A 24,104-nucleotide genomic window follows, 5' to 3' on the forward strand; every position below is an offset into this window, starting at 1 on the left:
TTGACTCGCTTTTCAGTGTCTTCCATGGCCTGAGACCATTACATATTTATTTTGGACGTACTGGATGCAGAAGCCTTGACTTCCTCTGATAGTATGCATTGTTCTTCCTCATCTGAAAGGATGGGAGGAAATGCTTATTCACCAAGAAAGTAACCTTTTATGGTCTTATTTTTTCCCCCCTTTTGGGCATTTTTCCAGCCAGTTACTGGACTTCTGAATCCTTTGTCAAGAGGAGGGTCCTAGTGTTCCTCCTCACCCCAGGACCATGCTCAGGGCTGTGATTCAGATCAGCTGCTCAATTCCCCTAGGGTCTTTAGGCAGAGTGCTTCACAAATGTAAGCTGCAGTTGCATCCACTACTGCTGCCACTGCTGTTGCTACCACTGTCACTGCCTGGGGCAGGTGCTAGAAGGGGACCCTGCTCCCCTCTCGCCCAGTTGGGAAAGCCCTCTCACTGACCTTTGAAGCTTTCTTTGGTGCTTGTACGTTTAGGGATCTGAGACCCTCCCTGATGGGAATTCTGCCCTGGAAGCCTGTTACAGTCCTGTTCCTCCCTGTGCCACATGGCCAGGGCTGGGCTCCACTCTGCATTCTATGCAATAGACCTTTCCTGTTGGCCTTCCAGGTTACCGTTGGCTGGAAATCTCTTTCACTCTGTTGTTCTGTGGCTTTTGCTACTCTAGAATTTGTTGAGAGTCATTTTTTACATGTATTTAATGCGCTGTGGGGGAAGAGCTAGAGTATGTGTGTCTTACTACTCCATCTTGGCTCCGCCCCCTGTTTTAGTATTTTTTAGTATTTTTTTCCCAGCCATTTCCCATTTTATTAGTGTCTTCTTTGATTCAAGTTTTAGTTGCACAAAGAGTGCTGCTTTGAATAACTTGGTATTTATTGGACTTTTAGTTCCCCTGGGATTGTATATCTAGAAGTGGTTTTGCTGGGTCAATGGATGTGGAAAGCTTAGTCACTTTTTTTTGAAAAATAATTCCAAAATGGTGGAACAATTGACTCATTCCATAGCTTTAACAAAAGTTTGTTATTGTGCCTATTTTCTCTCAGCCCCTCCAAAATCTACTATTTCTATTTTTAAATCATTTTTGCAAATTTGCAAAACGTTAGGTGAAATCTCAGAGTTGTTTTTAACATATATTTTTCTATTTTTATGAGTTTTTATACTTTCTGTAGAGTTATTCTCTTCTGGGTTTCCCTTTTGGGAATCTTTTGATCTCTAATATTTCTTCAAAATTTGGTATTTTCTACTATCTTAGAGCATATTTCTTGATTTGGTATTTTATATCAAGGTTAGGCTTTACCCCCTTTTATAATCTTGAATGGAGAAGTTATGCCATGTTTGGTCCCGAACAGGATTCCTTGGGTCCTGTTATTGGCTTTCACAAACCCCAATATGTGTAGGCCTTATGACTGTGGTTATCTTCAATTTATCTTGTATATATCTTGTTTATACATGGTTGTATGAATATTGTTTCCCCCAGTAGAATATGAGCCTCTTGACAGCAGGGACTATTTTTTTTTTTTGCCTTTCTTTGTATTCTCATTGCTTAGTATAGTACCTGGCACATAGTAGGTACTTAATAAATGCCGTTGAATTGACAGATTCAAAGAGCTGGCAGGCTTTATTGTCTGTGGTTCCAGTTGTATGGTTGGTTTATCCCTGGTCTTGCTACTGCTGTATATGCTTTTCACCCTCCTTGAGGGTTCCTTGGAGGGACACTTTCATGGTCTTCTGGTTTCTTCCCACCCCTAAGAGTTCCTCCAGTTAGGGTGCTGTCTCTTTCATTCTGTTCACCTGAGCTCACATTGATGGGAGCTCTCTTGCAAAGTAATAGCTTCTGATTCTCTTGTTGTGCAATGTTTCTCTTTTGATTTCTTGATCATTTTCTGATCTGGTGTCCTTTTAAAATCATTATTGGAATATATATATACATATATATGGGAGAACTAGGCTCCTCTTCACCCATTCATGCCACCATCTTAACAAGGACTCCTATTTCTCTTACAATTATTGAATTAAAACATGTTTTTTCTTGGTCATATATAATTTGCAAATTTTCTGAAAACTGATCAATTTTTTGATCACTTACATATGAGAGAATGATTCTTCTTAGTCATATATATTTATATTAATTACCTATTTTGGATATAAATAATGTTTGATGCAGATCTCATTCCTATGATATGATTCCATATCATAGAAGATATGATTTATCTTTTAATTTTGCCTTCATTGATTTTATTCATGCAAAAGCTTTTTAATATAGTCAAAATCATCTATTTTATCTTTTATAATCTCCTTTATCCCTAGTTTCCTTAAGAATTCTCCCCTTAGCCATAGTTGTGAGAAGTATTTAATTTTATTCTCTTCTTTTTTATGGTGTGAACTTTTATATTCAGGTTATATAAACATTTTGAGTTTTTCACATAGTGCAGCAGCTTTCCTGTTTTCTCAGTAATTCTTGTCAAAAAAGAAATGTTGTGTTTATGGATTTATCAAACACTAGTCTACTGTTTTCAGTTGCCTCAGTTTCTTGCTTATCTAGTCTCTCCCATTGATCTGCTTTTCCGTTTTATATTTAGTGCCAAATAGTTTTAAGGATCACTGACTTATCATATACTTTGAGGTCTGGTAATACTAAACTCCTTTCACTTGAACTTTCTCATTATTTCCCTTGAGATTCTAGGTTGAAAGATTATATAGGAAGAAGAAAGTGGGCATAATGGATCACTGGACATGATTTCCCTTCTTGCACATCGTGATCCAGCCAAATTGGCCTTTTTTTGTTCCTCACATATGACATTCCATTTCCCATTTCTGTGCCTTTACCCTGTCTCCTGTGTCTGAAATATAGACAGTCCCTTCTTACCTCTATCTCATAGTCCACAGAGTCTCTCTCTTCCTCTAAGTCTCAGCTCAAGTGTCATCTGTGTGAAGCCTTTCCTGGTTTTCGTCGACTCTAGTGTCTTTCTTTCCATGATACCTTGTATTAAACTACTTTAAATATATATATATTTATTCATTTATATTTCTGTTGTGTTTATATTGTATATTTGTGCCTGTTCTTTTCCTTATTGGACAGTAAGTTCCTTGTATTCACAAGGAACTTATTCTTTTCATTTGTATCTCCAGTGCCTGGTACAGAGCAGACAATTAAAAATACTTGTTGATTGATAGGTTGGAACTTAACAGAGATCTTTTTTGGGTATTGTTAATAATACTACCCAAGATCTTTTTCATTTTTTGATACTCTTACGGGATATCTTAAAAATGGACTTGTGTTTTTAAAATTAATCATCCTCCAGAACAGATTTCGCCTTTGTATTTGGTCATTTCTAGCTGCTGTTCTTAGTTTGTTTTTAAGTGGCACTCTTTCATTTTATATTGAAAGATGGAAACATTGATACATCATTTAAGAGGACCAGTGTACTAGATTCTATAAAAAGCTACTAAGTTCCCTTAGCACTTGTTCAGAACTTCATATAACCTTCTGTGGAGTAGACTAGAACTCTACTGTACCATTTTGGGATGAGGCTTTCCTGCTCTCCTTCTCTATCCAGTGCTGGAGATTGTGATGGTTAGAGGGAAGAAGAGAATGAGAGGAGGTAAGAAACAAAAGGAAAGTGACCTCCCCATTCTTCATTTCATGGTTTTAATTCTACCATAGTCCTTCTGAGCAAATGCAAACACACTGGTGTACTCTTCCCTTCTATCCTCCTCTCTGTTTCTTTGTGTCCCCCATTCTTTCTTTTAAAAATGTTTTGTTGTGATGCTGTTTTTAACATATAACTGTCACTTTTCAGTGACTTCCCTCTCCCTAGGGTGTGCTGGAACCAACTCTCAGTATTAGCATTTATCCCAGAGAAATTGGCAATCACTACATATCAGAGCTTGATTTATTGTTTTGTTGATTGTCTCACTTAAGAAAGTGTTAATAATGTAGATTAAACTCAAAAGGGTGTGTGCGCATACTTTTTTTTTTTAAATCAGAAAGCCCAGTGGCTAAACATTTATCAGAGTACTGCTCTTTACAGAGCATAGCTTCAGCTCAGCAGGACTACAGGAGTAGGCAAAGGGAATGAAGTCTTCACTACACTGGAGGCTGGCTGACTGTAGGTTAATAATAATGATTTACTTTTACACAGCACTTGAAGATTTGCAAGGTGCTTTATACTCATTATCTCATTTGAGCCTCACTGTACCGCTTCCTTCTCCTCCAACCTTTCTGGTAACAAAGAAATATCGAAGAAAACCAAATCAACAAATTAACCTCCTCTCAAAAAGTATACCTCATTTAGCACCCATAGTTGGCCACTTTTTTGCCCAGAGATATGTTTAACTGCTGTTGAATCTGTCTGCTTCAAGTCTCTCCCCACTCCAAGCCTTCCTCCATTTAGTCATTGAAATGATTTTCCTAAAGCACATATCCAGTCATGTCAGCCCCCACCCCCACTCAATACTGCAGTAGCTCCCTATTGCCTTTAAGATTGAATCTGAAGAAACATTTATTTTTAATATGAAAAACAACAAAAACATATTCTCTAACAAATAAATGGCAGTAAGCCCAAAGTTTTCAGAGATTCCATAATAAGTATAATGACATTATACTAGGATTGGCACATCACTGCGTCAATGTGCCAAGAAACTCTTAGCCAATATTTTTCTCAGGTCTTCAGAGGATCCCTAGGTCCCTCTGGGTAACCAATGTGCTTGAAGAATACTTCTGATCTGGCCAGTGGTGACAGACTCCAAGTTAGTAAACCTAATCAACGTCTTCATTTTACAGATAAGGAAACTGATCCTTCACACTAAGCAGAACTACATGGGGATATTCTTTATAACAAGTGGAGTTGTCCAACAAGAGAACAGGCTGCCTCAAGCAGACATTGCCCATGTTCAAGTAGGTCCCCCTGCTCAGAGGATTTTGCACTGGAGGAGAGGGGAACTCAGTCTACCATCCTACAAGTTGTTTTAGAACACAAGGTCTCATTCAAGTGTTTTCCTTCTCTATTTCAAACTTTGCTCTAATATATACTCCACCCCTGCTCTTTTATTAGCTTGCCTTTTGACTTACTAAGATACACCCACTGTATTCAGTCTTAGCTGGTTGGTTGTGGATCTGCTCGCCCCCCCATTTTCCCATCTCTGCTGTCCACACTTGTACCTAGCCCACCATTCCAAGTTTTTCTGTAGGGTTTGATTTTATTTATGGGCATGTGACTTGTTTGTATGGCGCAAGGCACATATATACCTTTAAAAGCAGCTCAAAGAACCACGAAAGCCTTGTTATCTGGATGTTTAGTTGTTTTTCAGTTGTGTCTGACTCTTCATGGCCCCATTTGAGGTTTTGGCAAAGATCCTGGAGTGGTTTGCCATTTCTAGCTCACTTTACAGATGAGAAAACTGAGGCAAAGTGACTTGCCCAAGGTCACACAGTTAGCAAGTGTCTGAGGACAGATTTGAACTCAACAAGATGAGTCTTCTTGGCTTCAAGCCTGGTATGCTATCCTCTGTGCCACCTGACTGCCCCCTGTTATCTAGAAAGAATGTATAAGATAAATTAATTGAGGTCCAACTAGGTGATGTAGTGGATAGATTGCTGGACTTGAAGTCAGGACAACTTGAGTTCAACTATGGCCTCTGACACATACTAGTTGTGAGAGCCTGGGAAAAATCACTTAATCTGTTTGCCTCAGTTTCCTCATCTATAAAATGGAGAGAATAATACTATGTCCTAAGGTTGTTTTGAAGATCAAATGATATAAAATATCAAAGCATTTTGCAAGCTTTTCAGTAGATTTGCTCCTCTCTTTCAAGAAGCTAAATTGGCTTATTATTTCTTTGTTGTTGTTTAGTTGTTTTGGTCTTATCTGAGTCTTTGTGATGTCATTTTTTTTTTTTTTTGCCATTTCCTTTTCTAGCTCCTTTTTACAGATGAGAAAGCTGAAGTAAACAGAGTTAAGTGATTTGCTTAGGGTCACACAGCCTGTAAATGTCTGAGTTCAGATTTGAACTCAAGAAAATGAGTCTTTCTGACTCATAGAAATATAATATACTTGCATACAAGTAAATACAGAACATACCAAAGTAAATAAGATATTTCTGGAGGTGGGGTAGGTGAGAGAGCAGTGACATATGAGGGCATTAAGAGAGACATGCCAACTGAGTCTTGAAGTGAGCTAAGGCTTCCAAGAGGTAAGAACAGAGGGTATTCTAGTTCTGGCTTATAGCCTCATGTCCCTAAGCCTAGACTCAGTGTTCAGGATTAACTTTCTAGCAGCCATGACTGCTTCTTCCTCCCACCACACATAGTAGTATTTGAGTTATGTCTCTCCTGTACTAATGAGATAAACAACATAACTCATGGCAGGCCCTGCTATTTCCTCTATAAGCAAAAGACTGGATCTGAATTCATTTGCCCTATAAAGGTACAATTGTACCAGTCAGCCCAGAAAGGCAGAAAAGGGACTTGGAGCCCCCCAAGAGAGTTTCTGTGGATATTAGTTCATCAAGTGAAGGTTGGATTCAAAGCAGACATTCTAGGGAGGTCTGTTCTCAACTCCATATGCTAAAGCATAAATAAAAGCCCTTTAGGGGGAACAAGGGTTAGAAAGCTCAGATCTCTGCTGTGCGAGCTACTGCTGTCTGCTACTTCAAACTAAGTCTTGGACTGCATTCCAAACTGGCTCAATAACACTTACCAGGCAAACTAAAGTGATAGGCAGAACCCATGAGGTTTCAGCAATGTTGCTTCTTTTAGGTTAAACTTTCTAAGTTGCTAAGTTAGGGCTAGTTTTTTCTTTAAAAATATGAAGGCCAGGTTGAGAGCTTGTGAAATCAGGACACTGATCACTTAATCTCCTCTTAGGTGATAGATTCTTGGGATGGTCTGGGTCTGAATGGGCATTTCACAGGAAGGCAAGGAAAGCAGTTCAAGTGGTGTCTTTCTGTGTTCCTGAAAGCAATCCTGACCTTGAGTTTGCATTGGGGCTGGGGTGACCTGGAGCTTCCCCAAGATGGTTCTTTGCACTTAATGACAGTATCCATTGGAATACAGTCTGAGACTAACTACAGTCCCTTTTTAAAATGCTTTTTGGATGCTATTAAGAAACAACTACCACAACTACATGACTTCCCAGTGGCTCCACTGAAAACAGAACCCTCTCTTATAACAAAGAAATACAGTTAAACAAAGCTAACAAACATATTGACTCTGTCTGACAACATGTGGCCTACATTTTGCAGAGAGGCCGGAGGCATGTTTCCCATCTGTCCTCTGAAGTTATGACTGGTCACCTTTTTGAAGTCTTTCAATATTTTTCTTTGATATTAGCAATGTTACTACTATATCACATTAGTGTATTTCATATTTATTCATATAAATACTTGTATTATTTCATACATATTTGTAAATTTCATACAGATTCATATTATATTATATGAAATAATTTTGCATGATTATTATATTATTAGGGTCATTGTATGAATTATTCTCTTGGGGTTTTGCTTAATTAGCTCCCCATCAATTCACTTTGGTCCTCTCAACTTTCCCTGACTCTTTCTCCTCCATTATTTCTTGTGATTTCTTGGGATAGCATGTTCCATTTTAAGGCTCAGGACAGGGACCTGTCATTTCACTGGTCCAAGGGAGCTTCCACGTGAGCAGACTGTTTCTACCGATGCAAGTAGGAACCTTCTTTGTTATTATAGTCTTAGCTGTCCAGAGCAAACACACCGTTGGTGCTGCAGGTGAGTTCAGCTGAACCGGAGTAAAATGTAGTTGGGAAATATTTAACAGAATAAGCAAAAATACAGTAGGACATAGATAACATTACATTTTAAAAATGTCCGTATGCCAGCCGTGAGCTTCTGTTTCTATTTGAGTTTAACACAATGTTGTCAAACTTCAATAGAAAGGGAATCCCTGCAGGCTACACATTGACTTTTTGTTGTTTGTTGTTTAGTCATTTCAGTTGTATCCAAACGCCATTTGGGGTTTTCTTGGCAGAGATACTGAAGTGGTTTGTCATTTCCTTCTCCATCTCATTTGACAGATGAGGAAACTGAGGCATATAGGATTCAGTGACTTGCCCAGGGTCACACAGGTAGGAAGTGTCTGAGGCCAGATTTGAACTTTGGTTGTCCTGACTCCAGGCCCAGAGCTGTATCCATTGTGCCACTTAGCTGCATATTTGCTTAGAAAGCCACAAATTCACAATATCTATGTTGTATTGTATTTTTATTTATTTTGTTCAACATTCTCCAGTACATTTCATCTGGTTCACACATACTCAGGAGTTTTGTGGTCTGCGTGAAGCCCATAGGCCAAGAGTTTGACACCTCTGGCTAGAGCGCTGAGTAGTTAAGTGAAGTGGCTAAGGTCCCACAGTATGTATTGGAGATAGGACTTGAACTCAGGTCTTCTGAGTTTTGAGGCAGGTATCTTATCTATGCTGCTTCTCTTGAAAATACAAGAACTTATGTCAAGAGTGGACTTTCAATAAGTCATCCTTGGCTATGTTTAAACTCTGATTCATATGTAGGAGATATTTGAATTTTTTAGCACCAGGTTTAATCCTGCTGGGTGAGAGGCAGAGAAGCAGCTGCTTTTCCTTCTTGTTCTCTACCCTCTGGGGCAAATGGCTCTCTGCTCCTGACTTTGTCCCCATCATTTTTACCTTCATATATCACATTTGTCAATCATTCTCCCAGCTGGTGGATAACTCCTTTCCTTTCATGTCTTTGCTACTACAAAAAGTGTTGCTATAAATACTTTTTATTAATCACTTGAATAAATGGCAGATAATTGGTGGATATGGGGCAGCTAGGTAGCTCAGTGGATAGAGTTGGAAAGACTTATCTCTCTGAGTTCAGATCTAGCCTCAGACATTTACTGTGTGACCCTGGACAAGTCACTTAATCCTGTTTGCCTCAGTTTCCTCATCTATAAAATGAGCTGGAAAAAGAAATAGTAAAACACTCCAGTATCTTTGCCAAGAAAACCCCAAATGGGGTCACAGAGTCCAACACAAGTGAAACAATCGAACAACAAAAAATTACTGGATAGTTCATTGGACTTAGAGTCAGGAGCACCTCAGTAGGAATGTGGCCTCAGACACTGGGGAAGTCACTTAATCCCTCTGTATACCTCACCTTTAAAATGGGGTTGATAAAAAATGGCCCCTACCTTATAGAGTTGTTGTAGGGATCAGATGAGATAATGAGCTCTTCACACTCCAAAGTGCTATTTGAATGGACCTTTTCCTTTGTCTTTGATCTCTTTGGGCTATATGTTAGCCTTAGTCCTAAGAAGTGTATTTTCTAAGTCAATTTTGAATCTTCTCATAAGTCTGAGGCTCAGCTTACTGGGCCTGGACTGAAGCATTGACACATCCTATGAAGACTCAATAAGAAGTAACTAGAAGGAGCCCCAAACCAACCTAGACTCACCAGAGTTTTCAGAACCCTGGGATTTCCCATGTGCAGAACCCTAGACAGGATGAAAACCAGCCTGCCAGTAAGACAGGCCAACTCTTTACCATGCAGTCAACTTTTTGTTGCAGTAAACATCAGTAATAGTACTTCCTACAGCTGAAACTCATGTATAAATAAGAGCAAATGCTGGTGTTGGGGTGGAGGGGTTAGTCCCCAAAGAGGCGTGACATGTTTATTGAATTGTGTAAGTCAAATTGTGAAGTTTTTTTCAATGAATTTTTTTCTCTGAGCTGAAAACCATTCAGATACCCTATTCCTTGGCCTCTTGCTTGACCTTCCACCACATTTACCTGGTTTATGTTTACCTTTTGGGCCCTCATGCTCCTCCATTACTTGTCTATATTTCCAGACCGTGGATATGTCTGATGGCCTGTGGCTCCCACTTGTTTGCTAGCATGCATGTTCCTGGCTTGTTTCTGGCCCCTTAGCCCTGGAGTCAACATTAGTTCGACAAATACATCGAGAGTCCTCTGCCCACTCCAAGGGGAGATCTTGGTCACAACCTCTGCCTGGGCCTGTCCCAGATTACACCTCCTTAAAAATGTGTGTGTGTGTGTGTGTGTGTGTGTGTGTGTGTGAAGAGCACTTAAGAACCTTGAGCACAATTGGATCTTGGGGAATGTTGTGTGTCAAATTCCATTTTTTCTGATTCTCGTCAACTTCATGTGAACCAACTAGTCTTGTCTTTGGGGTTCAGTGTTCCCTTATTTTGAAATGGAAGCAGTCCTCAGGAACTATAATGCCAAGGGACGTGGCATGCTGTCACAAAATAAAATATCTTAAAGTCTTTGAAGTGACAGACTTTCACTTGAGCTTGGGATGACTCCAAAAAAAATTTTTTTTGTGGTCATTAAATCATATGGAACAACAGAGAAATAACAAAATCTTCTGAAATATTTGACTTGAAAACTGATCACAGCCTTTCAGACTGGGAGGGTGCAGGCACTCCCTGATTGATGGCATTGATAAAATCTCTCCTTCTGAGCCATCTTGCTGTTTACAAAGCACTCTTAACCATATCTCTGAGTGGCCCAGAGTTTTGTTGTTCACTCATTTCAGTCATGTTTGTCCAACTCTTTGTGACTCCACTTGGGGTTTACTTGGCAAAGATACTGGAGTGGTTTGCCATTTCCTTCTACAGCTCATTTTATAGGGGAGGAAATTGAGGCAAATAAGGTTAAGTGACTTGCTCAGGGTCACACAGCTAGTGGTCTAAGGTCAGATTTGAACTCAGGGAGATGGGTATTTTTGTGTCGAGGCCCAGCATTCTATTTATTGTGTCACCTGCCAGTGATAAGGAGAAGAAGGGCTGTTACCTTCATTTTGCAGTTGTGATCTCCATCTGAGCAGACTGATTAGAGAGACAGGCCTTGGAGTCAGGATGGTCTGGGTTCTTCAAGTCCCTCTTCTGACACATAGTGAATGTGCAACCCTGGAAAAATTATTTCCCCTTTCCATGTGTCAGGATGTAACATTATAAGACTGTAGGTTTCTTGGAGGCATATAAGATTCCTGCTAGCTTTAAGTTCTATAATCCTAAATTACAAAACAGGTATCATCTGCATTGGCAGAGATACCAGAGGTGTCAAGGTAACACTCCAGAGTAACACTCCCAAGTGTAACCAGAACCAGATTAAAATGTAATTGGGTAATATTTAACAAAAGAAAAAAAATACAACCCAACATAGATAATGTTAATACATAGTTTTCTAAGTCCCATAAGAAGAGACTCTTATATAAAGTTTAGTGGCCCCTATTTCTTTTTGAGTTTGATAACCTACACCAATGAATTTACAGATTCAGTCCAGCTATGTGGTACAGTGGATAGAATGCTGGTTCTGGAGTCGGGAAGACCTGAGTTCTAATTTTACCTCAGATCCTTGTTAGCTGTGTAACCCTGGGCAAGTCACTTCACTTCTGTCTGCCCTAGCTTTCCTTAACTGTAAAATAGCCATAGCCCTCCCTCACTCAAAACAAAGTCAAGTGCAAGTCATGTCATTATTTCTCTGATGGCGTGGTCTTCAGCAACGAAGGACAAACACACATACAAAACAGCCATCATAATAGCCTCTACTTCCCAGGATTGTTTCAAGGATTGAATAATATTTGTAAATTGCTTTAGCGCAGTGCTTGGCACATAATAGATGTTTAATAAATGCTTGTTTCTTTCTCTCCTCCCTCTAAAAAAACCCAACTACCCTTCCAATTTATATATGGAATAATTGAGATCCATTCAAATAGGTGAAGTGGCTTGCCCAAAGATCTACTAAGTGTCAGAGATGGTCCCTCACATGGATAGTGCTATTGTCACTGCAGCACAGCTGGGGATGAAAGGTTTGGTTATTCTGTTACTCTGAGAGTGGTCTCCACATCTGGCCAGACACCAGACAGCTACGGAGCTGACTATAACCATGAAAAGCAATGGAAGGTACATAGGGGAATAATGCTTAAGCAGATTTCCCCTGAAAAATAGAGTCCCATTTAGGTCTCTCCACTCTAGGGTATTTGTGTGTTACTCATTCACACAGCTGCAACCATTAACACATAAGAGAAAATACTCTTAAAGGGCCTGAATGTAACTAGCAAGACCTATACTTTTGGAACACTGATGTTTTCTGGACAATAAGGTCATCCCTAGACTGTTATCTGCAGGGCAAGGAGAGAAGAGATCAGGTAGCCCAAGAAACAGGATAGGGAGTCAGGGTACACTTGGACCCAAGTCTTGGTTCTGATACTACTAACTTGTTGTGTGACCCTGGGCAAATCACTTGCCCTAGAACTGTTTCCTCACCTGGGAGAAGAAGGGTTTGGGCCAAACGAGGTCCCTTTTAGCACAAATATCTATTGCTTATGCTGGATCTATATGGCCTAAATCCAGGGTGTTAGAGAAGTATCAGAGAGACTAAGGTGGGACTAAGAGTCAGGAGAAACTAGTTCAGGTCTTATCTCTGACCAAAACAACGATATTTTCCTGGGTAAGCATCTTCCCCTTTATGAACTTCACTTTTCTCATCTGTAAAGTGAGGGGGGGGGGGCTGTTGCGAGATTCCATGATTCCTAAGATTCCTTCTGGTTCTGGCATTCAATGATTTCATTTCACACTTTGTCTTGTTTCATTCCCAGGCCTGGCTCCAGGGCAGCTGTACACATACCCTGCCCGCTGCTGGCGTAAGAAGAGACGCCTGCACCCTCCTGAAGATCCAAAGCTGAGGCTACTGGAGATAAAACCTGGTCAGTGTGATTAGGAACTCAGCTGTGCCCACACTGGGCAGGACGGTGGAGGAGGGGGGTGGGGGCGGTTAGGTGAGAGAAGGATGGAGCGGGGAAAGGAGAGCAGCTGCTTCCCCTGGCCCTCTTCTCTTCTGCCTGTTCATTGAGGCTGCAGGAATTGGTTTCTCCATTAGTGGAACAAAGAATGACCGAATGACCAGGTGACCTAATTAAGCGTGGACAAGCAGGAGTGTATCTATGTTTGCTCTCGTGGCTAGGCACGTATGCATGGGAGTGTGTATGAAATATTTTTTCTCTCCTCTCCTTCCCCCTCTCCTTTCTTTCTTTCTCTCATCTCTCCCCCTCCTTACCTCCTCCCATCTTTCATTGCTTTTTCTATATTCTTGGCTCTGCTTACCATTAAACTAATAGGAAGAAACAGGGTGGGAGCTAGCCAATCTGTCAGGACACATCTAGGGAAGTTGCGCTAGGTCAGAGAGCAGCATGTCCCTCCCCTTGCTTGCAACCTCTAATAAATTGGCTGACTCCTAGGTTGTGTGTTTCTAAGGTGGACACACACACATCCACACACACACACAGACACACACACACATAGAGCTTTTCTCTAAGGACAGCTGCTGAAACTTCCCAGAGGAAGGAGGCCAGTTCACAAATAAACAGATCCCAAGATATGAAACAGAAATAGAGATGCCCATAGAAAAGTAACAGAACTGCTCAGGAATATCTAGGATGAATTGGTTGATTTAAATCACTGCTTACCATTGTTAGTTTTTTTTACTTGACTGTTAACTCCTGCTTCATTGGCCCTTTTCAGAACAGTCTCCAGGGTTTAGCAAATCAGAGCAAACTACCTGAGACTTTGGGAAGTTCACCTTATTGTTAGTTTAAGATCCAAGAGAACAGAACTTTGAAATGACAGGCTTCCATGACAGAAAAGAAAGAGGGGTGTGTGTGGGTATGTGGGATGTGGATATGGGTAGGGAGAGTTGGGAAATATCCCCAGGTGGTGCCAAAAAAAAGCAAAAAGCTTGAGGTACTTTAAAAAATCTGAGTAATTTAACCCCTCTGTCTCCTTTCATTATCACCCATCTTGCACAGGTGGGATCGAGGGCAACCACCAGATAACAAAACCTTCTCTCCCCACCCCCTTAATTTCCACTCTCCTTTTTCTACTTTCACCCCTCAGGCTGTTTTATTTCCTCCTTCAATGCGTCCACTGGTTATTTTTCTTAATGTTTGTACCCTCTGTTCCACTGATTAAGGCTGTGTGTATAAAGCTTCCCTTTAGCTAGATTTCACCTGTATAAAAATGTCTTGGGGTGGGGGGTAGGATGAATGAGGATTGAGCCCAGGTCCTTAAAATTGCTTACAGCGAAATCAGTCTTAGTGATCATTCCAGTGAGTGTGCAAAGGCACAGTGACACATATCAAGTCACTTCAAAAAGTATTCATAGAGAACTTATTAGTACAATGGAAGGTGACCCATCAAGTCTGGCCACCAAACAGTGTGAGCTCAGGTAATGCCCTTGCCAAGGTTTAAATAAATGGCTGATTCTTCATTTAGAGGGATTCCTCTGTTAGAAAGGAGATGATGGGAAGGGCAGCCCTGTTGTGGACCACTGGTAAGGTTCACAGTGACCCCTGGTGGTTCCTGGAACAGTTTGAGTTCAGTTATTAGGGCTGATGGATATCATTCATTTAAAAAATACAAACAAACCAAACCAAACACTACCTAACACCTGCAGCTGCACTCTAACTTCTGTTATTTGGTAAACAATTAGAGCACTTTAACCAAATTCCACCAAAAAGTCCTCAACCTCACTCTCTTAATGTTAGGACAATTGTCTGAGACCAGCCCACCTGGCTGTTTTCCTAGTTCTTCTGGGAGGCTCCAGCTCCCTGGCAGATGGCTGTATTCTTATAATGTCAACTTCCCACAGTGGTGTGATTTCACCTAACCTCAAGTTTTCATGGCACCAATCAATTAATTAGCATTTATCAAGCACCTACAAGGTTTGTGTCAGGCATTATACTGGAGATACAAAGATATAAATAAAACATATAAAAACATATAAAAAAACTCCCTGCCCTCAAGGAGTTCACATTATATTGAGAGAATCAGCATGTACACATATAAAGTAAATAAAAATCTATAAAAATAAATAAAAGTGAATCGTGGTGCTTGTTGTTTAGTCATGTCAGACTCTTGGAGACACCTCCTGGAGTTTTCTTGGCAAAGACACTGGAGTGGTTTGTCATTTTCTTCTCCAGTTCATTGTACAGATGATGAAATTGAGGCAAACAGGGTTAAATGACTTTCCCAGGGTCACACAGCTAGGAAGTATCTGAGGCCATATTTGAATTCAGGTTCTGACTTAGTCATTGGCACTCTCTCTACTGTGCCACCTAGCTATCTTTGTGAGTTCAAAGATGCTTATTAGCTGTGGGACTTTGGGCAAGTCACATAATGTTTACATCAGTTTCCTCATCTGTAAAATGAGTTGGAGAAGGAAATGCAAACCATTCCAGTACCTTTGCCAAGAAAACCCCAAACAGGGTCACAAAGAGTAGGAATTTTGGTGGAGGAAGCATGAATAGCTTGCTGGGGAGATCAGTAAAGGAGGTGGCACTCAAATTGAGCTTTGAAGGAAGTAAAAGATTCTAAGAGGCAGAGGTGAACAGGGAGTACATTCCAAGTATGGGGGACAATTTATGCAAAGGCATGGAGGTGGGAGATGGAATTTTGCCCTTGAGAAATAGAAATTGTCCAATTTGGCTGGATTGTAGTGACTGTAATATGTTTCAAGAGGTAGTCTGGAGCCAGGCTGTGAAGGGCTTTCAGTGCTAAACAAAGGGGTTGTATTTTTATCCTAGAGGTAGCAGAGAAGTCTCAGAGCTTTTTGAACAGAGAGGGTAACATATTCAAACTTGTGCTTTAGGAATATAAATTGGCAACTATGTGGAGGATAGATAACAGTGGAAAGAGACCAATTAAGATGCTACTGCAATAGTGTAGTGAGAGGTGATAAGAGCCTGAGCTTGGTGTCTGTGATGTGAATGGAAAGGAGGAGATGAGTGTGAGAGAGGTTTGGAGATAGAATTGTCAAGATTTTGTCAATGGATAAGAAAAATAACAACAATAGCTAACATTTATATAGCATTTACTATGAGCCAGATATTGTGCTGAATGCTTTACAGATATTATTTCATTTGCTACTCACAACAACCTGGTCAAGTAGGTTCTATTTTACAGTTGGGGAAACTGAGGGGAGAGAGGCAAAGTGATTTCTACCTATGAGATATATATATATATATATACACACACACACGTATATATATATACACATATATGTATATATACATACATATACACATGTATATATACATATACATATATATTTATACGTGTGTGTGTATGTATATATATATATATATATATATATATATATATATATATATATATATATATATATATATATATATACATACACACACACATACATGCATTCCAAGCACTGTGTAAAGTGCTAGGGATATAAAGAAAGCAAAGTCATGCTTTCGAAAGATCTCACAGTCCAAAGAGGGAGAAAACATGGCAACAACTACGCACATAGAATATATAGATGGGAGAGATTGGAGAGAGGCAACAGAGGGGGAGGTACTGGAATTAAGGAGGATCAGGAAAGTCTTGAAGAAGGTGGGATTTTAGCTGGGAGTTGAAAGAAGCCAGGGAAACCAGGAGGTAGAGATAAAGGTTTTTCCCCCAGTGGGGATCAGGGTTGGCATTGGAACTTGTCATGAACTCTCTAGTTGAGGTGGTCTCATGGCACTTAGTGAAGTTTTCCCATTTTGGGGAGGGTGGCACAGCCTGGAAGTGCTTGAGTATGTATAGACTAGGTGTCCAGCATGGTAACCTGAGATTGAAAATATTGAATATGGGTAATGGAGCTGAAAGGACAGAGGTAAAAGTAATGTCTAGAGTGAAAGCATGGTCAAAATAAATCAAAGTCTGCAGAGGTATAGAGCTAGGTTTTGCTTGTGTCTATTTGTGTGTGTGTATGTGGCACAGTGGATAGGACATCAGGCCTGGAGTTAGGAAGATCTGAGTTCAAATCCAGCCTCAGATATTTACTAGCTGTGTGGCCCTGAGCAAGTCACTTAACCCTGTTTGCCTCAGTTTCCTCATCTGTAAAATGAATTGGAAAAGAAAAGGGCAAACCTTTGTAGTATCTCTGACAAGAAAATCCAAATGGGACCATGGAGAATCTGACACAAATGAATGAAGAACAACAATTGGGGAGTGTGTGTGTGTGTGTGTGTGTGTGTGTGTGTGTAGGACATCGAAGGGAACGACAAGGTGTAGAACTCGACAAATCATTTTCTTAGTTTCCTGTTCTTGATGCAGAAATGAGTCTTTTCCTGGCCATGGGTGACCCCTTACCTCGAACTTGCTGTTGGAGTTCTTTCCCCTCCTCCCTTATTGCTCTCAGGGTCAGTGGCTGCCTCTAGATAGGCAGAGATAGGGTGGAGTTTTGCCTCACAGTACATAGAAGGCAAGAAGGAGAACCCTCCACTACCTAGTGATAAGCATTCAAATCATACTCTAACACTATGAAATTTAAAAAAGGAAAGAGAAAGTAAATATCTCTAAGAATGTTAAAATGGATTTGAAAGCAAACAAGTAAAAAAAATTATCAGGTCTAAGTGTTGGTAGATAGTGGGGTGCTATAAATAGTATTCTTGAGATGGCTATGGGTTAAATTATCAGTGGTGTCAAACTGAAATAGAAACTAGGGCGTTCTGCAGGAATCATGTTGACTTAGAAAACCACAAATTTACATGAACTATGTTCTATTGTCTTTTTATTTATTTTGTTAAATATTTCTCAATTACATTTTAATCTGGTTTGGGTTATTGGGAGTTTTGGGGAGTATTGCAGGTCATAGGGCTCCATGTTCGACACCTCTGGATTAGAGAATCTTTGAGATCCTTCCAACTTTGAAACTCTTGTGATTCTACATAGATGTTTTTGAGGTCACTGAATTATAGATTTAGAGCTAGAAGGGACCTAAAAAGTCATTGAGTCCAAACTCTAATTTATAGACGAGGAAACTGAGGCATAGAGAGGTTAAGTAACTTGCCAGGGTAAAATGGCAAATAAGTATCTAAAGGCAATATTTAAACTCAATCTTTCCGATTCTAAGTCAGCATCCTAGCCACTACATAACATTGCCTCTTATGGCCTCAAGACTGTGGATTTTTGCTCATGAATCCTCGTTAAGAAATGACTTTTCTGATAGTGTTGGTGGGAATTGTATGTGATTATGACTGTTCTGTGCATGCGTTGTAACTTTGAGAGTGGATTCCCTGGAGGGAGGATAGGAGTTGTGACTCGTTAAATCCAGCTGGAACCTAGCTAATGTGGAAGATTGATTTCCCTTGGAAGCACACAGACCCTAGAAGTTGGTAGGAAGGGCCAGAAGGGGTACCAGCTTAAAGACAGAAATTACTCAGGGGAGGTTTGGAGTAATGGCTAGAAGAGGATGCTTTGAGTCTCAGGAAACAGCATGGTGCTAATCCCTGGGGAAAGATTGGCCAGAGGTTAATTAGAAGGAAGCTAGTTAGCCCAATAAACCGTTGTGTACATTGGCCCAGATTATGGATTTTAGGATAAAATTCCTATGCTCTTCAACTCAATAATTCAGTCTTCTATTGGTTTTTTAAATAATTTTATTCTTAATTGTTTGTGATGATTGGATATAGGATAGGAATAAAAGCCCAGAAATGACTGTGAGAACTTGTCCCCTTCCTGCCTGGGAATTTCTTTTGTCACATGCCATCCCTGAGATGTTACCCACATATCCCCAATTTGTGACGTGGTACTCAGAGTTTTGCAGATTGGGTCCTCTGGCAGATGACTTTGAATTTAAGGGGGTCCTCCTAAAACTATAGGGCTCCCATTGTTGTGATTCAGCTTAATAGCCATTTGTAGACATAATTAGCCCTTACAAAAGGCATTTATTATGGCATAGTTAGAACAGTAGCTATAAAATGTCCCTTCTCCCATTAATCTGGGCACATTTTCCCACCACTACGTATAGGGCTCATGGGAAGAGTAGACAAACTTAGAGCACAAATAGTAGTGAGACGCTGGGGAGAACGAATGTGGCCAAGACTGCTCACTGTTCTGGTGTTGCCGAGTCCTCTTACACTTTTTTTTCTCCCTGCATATTCCTATTCTCTGTAGTCCATCTCTTATTTGCCAGAGCTAGCTCTCTCTAGAGTCCATAGCCAGCTCTTTTCTCTACTGCCTGGATACATGCACTTTGGTGCTATTTCTGGCCTCAAGTGATCCACTCTCTACAGTTAGGTCTATCTCTGTTCTCTGAACTGTGCCTTGAATTCTCTTGAAATAACTCCAATTTTTGGATGGCGGTCTTTCCTTCTAGGAAAGTAAGTCAAATTGCTGGATGTCATGCATGACCAATGGAGGTGGGTTGAGGATGAGAGAAAAATCCCCTTCCACCCCTCAAGTCTTCTCCAAAGGCAGTTCTGGCTTTATACTCCACATAACTCTGTGGTTGAATGACACCAGGGTTAGTTATTTTAATGCCCTTCCAGAGATGTGGTCAAATAGTGTTTGGCTAATCCTAAATTAGCCCTCTAATTGCATTAGAGAAAAGTGTTGATATCTGTAAAGAGATATCATTGCTCAGCCCTCTCTTATCCCCTTTGTGAATGTGCTATCATTCCTGGTGTCCCCGTGTACTTCACCAGACATGAAAAGACAATAAACATTGATGGGTCCTGTAACTGAAGTGCGTGTCACTGCTCAGATTAGCACAGGGCTAAAGCCAGAAGGGTTTGGATACATTTGTTTGGATACATTTAAAGCAGTGTTCACCAGCTGTGACTGAAGGACCATTTGTGGTCTGATGGTTATTTCCAATGGGACCCCGTCTCCTTTTTTTTCTTCTGTCTCATGCTTTAACATCTTTCTGGTTTATGTATCCCAGTGGGTAGATGAGACAGGAATATATAGGAAGGTTAAAGAAGGTCACTAAGTAACTGCCTTTGTGGTAGCAATAAAAGTGCCTTTGGTTAGAAATTGTCTGTATGTAGACCACATAGTCGATAGAGGCACATGCATATAAAATTTGTGGCCCTCTCAGCTACTTTTTATTGACCTTATTGAGGCCCTTGGGAACACTCAAGTGGATACCACCCCTGTAAAGAGATTCGGGAAGTGGGAAAGCAATTCAATATCATTTGACAAGTATTCATTAAGCACCTACTGTATGCCAGGCACTGTGCTAGACACTAGGGATGCAGTGGCAACTTCAGGGAGCTTACATCCTACTGTGGGAAACAGCAGTAAATACAGGGGGTGGGGGGAGGGCTCTAGCACCTGAAGGAAGTAGGAAAAATCTCATGGAAAATGCAGCACTTGAACCTGGAGGAAAGCTAGGAATTCTGAGAAGTTACTAATTCAACACTTCCTGACCTTCTATCCTCTGCCTAGAACTGCAATAAGTGAATGAAGGGCCATGTAGACTCATAGCATTTTACAACTAGATGGAACCACAGATGTCATGAGATCAGATTACCTCATTGAAGATGATTAAATCTAAGTCAGAGAAGGTGAAATGACTTGTCTGAGGTCACATAGCTAGAACATGGATCTCTTGGCTTCCTATTGAGTTCTCTTTCCCCTTGGAACTCCCTTCCTACCCCAGAAGGGCAGGCTGTCTAGTCTAAAGAGAAACAATAGCTCCAAATAACACCAACGGAGAGAATACAGGACCAAGGACAGCTTCCTGATCAACAATATCTTTAGCAGATTCAAATAAGCAAACCACTGAGGAAATCTAACCAGTGCTTCTGAAATCAGTTGGAGAAGTTGCTCTTACATGTGAATTTTGAACAACTGTTACCACGGCTGTTTTTGGACCTTCTCCTTCCTAGGGTCCCATCTGGCATCGCTCACAGGGGCCTGTGGGAGGAAGGCCAGTGCCTTGTGGTTTATCAGTATAGCCCCGGATTAATTCATTGGCTGTTCATCTTTAAGAATCAGCTAGGTAGCACACTGAATAGAAATCTGGTCCTGGAATCTGTGAAAGACCTGAGTTCAAAGCCAGCCTCAGATATTTACTAGTTGTGTGATCCTTGGCAAGTTATGTAATCCTGTTTACCTCAGTTTCCTCATCTGTAAAATGAACTGGAGAAGAAAAGGGCAAGCCTCTCTAGCATCTTTGCCAAGAAAACCCCAAATGGGGTCATGAAGAGTTGGACAGGACTGAAACAACTCAAAAAAAAAAGAATTTTATGTTTGTGCTTATTTTAGATATAAATAGCTAGCATTTCTGTATCAAGTTACATACTTTAAGAATAGTATCTCATTTGGTCATTACAACAACCGTGGGAGGTAGGTGCTACTATTATCCCTATTTTACAGATGAAGAAACCAAGGCAGACAGCAATAAAATGACTTATCCAGGGTCACACATTTAGCCTCTGAGGCTGGATTTCAACTCATGTCTTCCTGAAACCAAACCTGCAACTCCAGTCCTCCACCTAGCTTCCTCATGTCGAAACACTGCTGCATCTGCTGGTGGAGTTGTATAAGAAATAACCCTTACCTTGACCAACTTATTGGGAGCAAAAGAAAGATTGAAAAAAAAAGGAACATCTCAGTGGCTTGGGTAGATGGAATGATGCTAATGGCTGTCAGACAGTTTACAGTCTAATAGGAGGAACTGGCACATAGGCAAATACAGTGATGGGATAAAATCATACTTAAATACATCAAGAGGGGTGTTAGCAAAATGCTAGATATGGTTGATATGGTCATCACCAACTGAGGGGAGCAGGACGTAGCATTTCATTTGGGTTTTCAGAATGAGTGGATATTTAGCAGGTATGTATGAGAGGAGGGAGGACTTTTCTGAGGTAATATTAGTTAGCATTCACCTAGTGCTCTAAGGTTTACAAAATACTTTACCTGTGCTATCTCATTTGACCCTCACAGCAACTCTGTGAAGTAGGTGCTGTTATTATACTCATGTTACAAATGAAGAGATTGAGGTCAAGAGATGTGAAATTATTTGTTTTGAGTCACACAGGTATTAAGTGTCTGGTACAGGATTTGAACTCCCGTCTTCCTGCCTTCAAGGCCTCTGCCTTACATTCTATCCAGTGTGCTACCTATCTGCATAGGGTTCCCTATGCAAGAATGTGGAGGTGGTAGGGCATGGGAGGAGGAGTATAAAATATGTGATTCATTTTGTCTGGAATCTTGAGTATTTGGAGGAGTGTAATATGAAAGGTCAACTAGGTGGTACAGTGGATAGGGTGCCAGACCTAGAGTCAGGAAGAATCATCACAGACACGTAGAAGCAGTGTGACCCTGGGCAAGTCACTTAACCCTTTTTGATTCAGTTTCCTTATCTGTCGAATGAGCTGGAGAAGGAAATGGAAAACCACTCTAGTATCTTTCCCAAGAAAACCCCAAATGGGGTCATGAAGAGTCAGACACATCTGAAAAAAAAGTGGGCAACAACAGTGTGAAAGGATTGGATCGATATGGTGTAGAACCAAACTGCAGAGAGCTTTGAATGCTAGGCTAAGGAATTTGAATGAATTTTGAGCAAAAGAGTGATTTGAAGAGATCTATAAAATGGGATGATTTCTGGTGATGGTGTGAAGAGTGATTTGGAATGGGGAAAGTAACATTAATGGTAATATTAAAATGGTGTCAGTGAGACTAGGGTAGAGAGGACATATGTGAAAGGCATTGCAGAAATAGAAATAATGGGTCTTAGTAACTGATTGGATATGAGAGGTGAGGGAGAGGGAAGAGCTGGGGACAGTACCAACGTTTTGAATATGGGATATTGAGTGTATAGCTGTGCTGTTGACAAATAATGAAATTAAGAAGGGAGAGCAGGTTATAGGGGAAATAAAATATGCTTTATTTTGCATTTGTTGAGCTTGAGGTGCTAATGGGACATCCAGCTAGACGTGTCCTAAGGGTCCTAGGAAATGCAGGTCTGTGGCTCAACGAATAATCTTTGGAAAATCATGGAGAAGAAGGAGGTATCCCAGAAAAAGACATGGGTAAATATCCTGATTTAAAAAAAAAAGGCTTTTTCATAAGTACTTCAAGAAAGGGTCAGTCATTTGACCAATTCTGAATCCTCCTGGATTCTCTCCTATCACCTACCCCTCCTGTCTACAAGAATAAAATGAGAAACCTTGGCAAAAGTGTTGCCAGGAACACTACATCTGCTGTATTCCCTTGATTTACCAGTCTAGTTATACTGTCAAGAAAGGAAATGAAATTAGTTTTGTATTACCTGTTCTTGATGAAGCCATGCTGGTTATTAATGATGACTGTTCCTTTCTAATTGTTCACAAATTATCCACTTTGTCTAGAATTTCACCTGTAGTTTGAAGGTTTCCATTTTCTTTCTTTTCCTTTTTTTTAAAGTCTGGGACAATAATTTCCTGTCTCCAGCCCTCTGGCACCTTTCCTATTCTCCACAGTTTTGTGAAGATCTCTGACAGCAGCTCATTAATCACATCTGCCAGTATTTTCAGCACCCTGGGATACAGTTCATATGGACCTTGTGACTTGAACTCATTGAGGGCAGCCAGGTGCTCTCTTCCCATTTCCTTAGTTATCTTGGGTTTTAAGTCACTATTAACCATTTTTTGTGCTATCTATCCTTCCCAGGTTGAGAAATGTTCTTCTTGGTAGAGAAAACAAGCGAAAGAACAGTTGAATACTTCCTTCTATGTGACACCCTTTAGCATCATCCTATTCACTCAAGGAACTCAGTTGTCCTTTTTTTGACCTTCTTTTGTTCCCAATGAGTTGGTCATTTAGTTGCCTGCCCATCTACATAGGTCTCTTTGAATACTTCTCCCTCTTTTTTCTTTATCAGAAATGTTTGCATTTGTGTAGTCAGAATTTTATTGAGGTTATGATATCCCACCTATCCTTTCTTGAAATCTTTGCTTTGAAATCTACTCTCTCCAAATTTAGGGTAAATATCAGATTATTCCTAACTTTTGCCCTACTCCAGTATGGAATGATCTCTACCTCTTCATCTTCTCTAGGTTACCATCCAGTTTCTCTTTATGGTTAGGTCTGGAATAGAAGTTCCTTTGATTTCTTCTTCCATCTTTTGAAGAGTGAAATGATCATTAAAGTAAATTAAGAATTTATCTGTTGATATCATTTTAGTAGAGGGAGACCTATAGCAGATGTCTAGATAGTAGCTGAGGTCTCCTATCATAGCTCTATGCCAAGGTTTTGATGTTTTCTGAAGTATTTATCGATATCCTCCTTCTGAGTGTTGTGT

At 40.3% G+C, this 24,104-nt stretch overlaps 1 protein-coding gene across 8 annotated transcripts in view; it reads left to right on the forward strand.

Annotated features, from left to right (window-relative positions):
• The window catches only part of DPF3 (double PHD fingers 3), a 412,206-nt gene that overhangs the window by 174,618 nt on the left and 213,484 nt on the right, over positions 1-24,104 (forward strand). For all 8 annotated transcript variants that reach the window (XM_072629217.1, XM_072629220.1, XM_072629222.1 and 5 more), the window contains exon 3: positions 12,631-12,738. In XM_072629217.1, coding sequence (XP_072485318.1) covers positions 12,631-12,738 — 108 coding nt within the window. The remainder of the gene's footprint in view (positions 1-12,630; positions 12,739-24,104) is intronic.

Source organism: Notamacropus eugenii, chromosome 1 (assembly GCF_028372415.1).
Source record: "Notamacropus eugenii isolate mMacEug1 chromosome 1, mMacEug1.pri_v2, whole genome shotgun sequence".
Taxonomy (NCBI): domain Eukaryota; kingdom Metazoa; phylum Chordata; class Mammalia; order Diprotodontia; family Macropodidae; genus Notamacropus; species Notamacropus eugenii.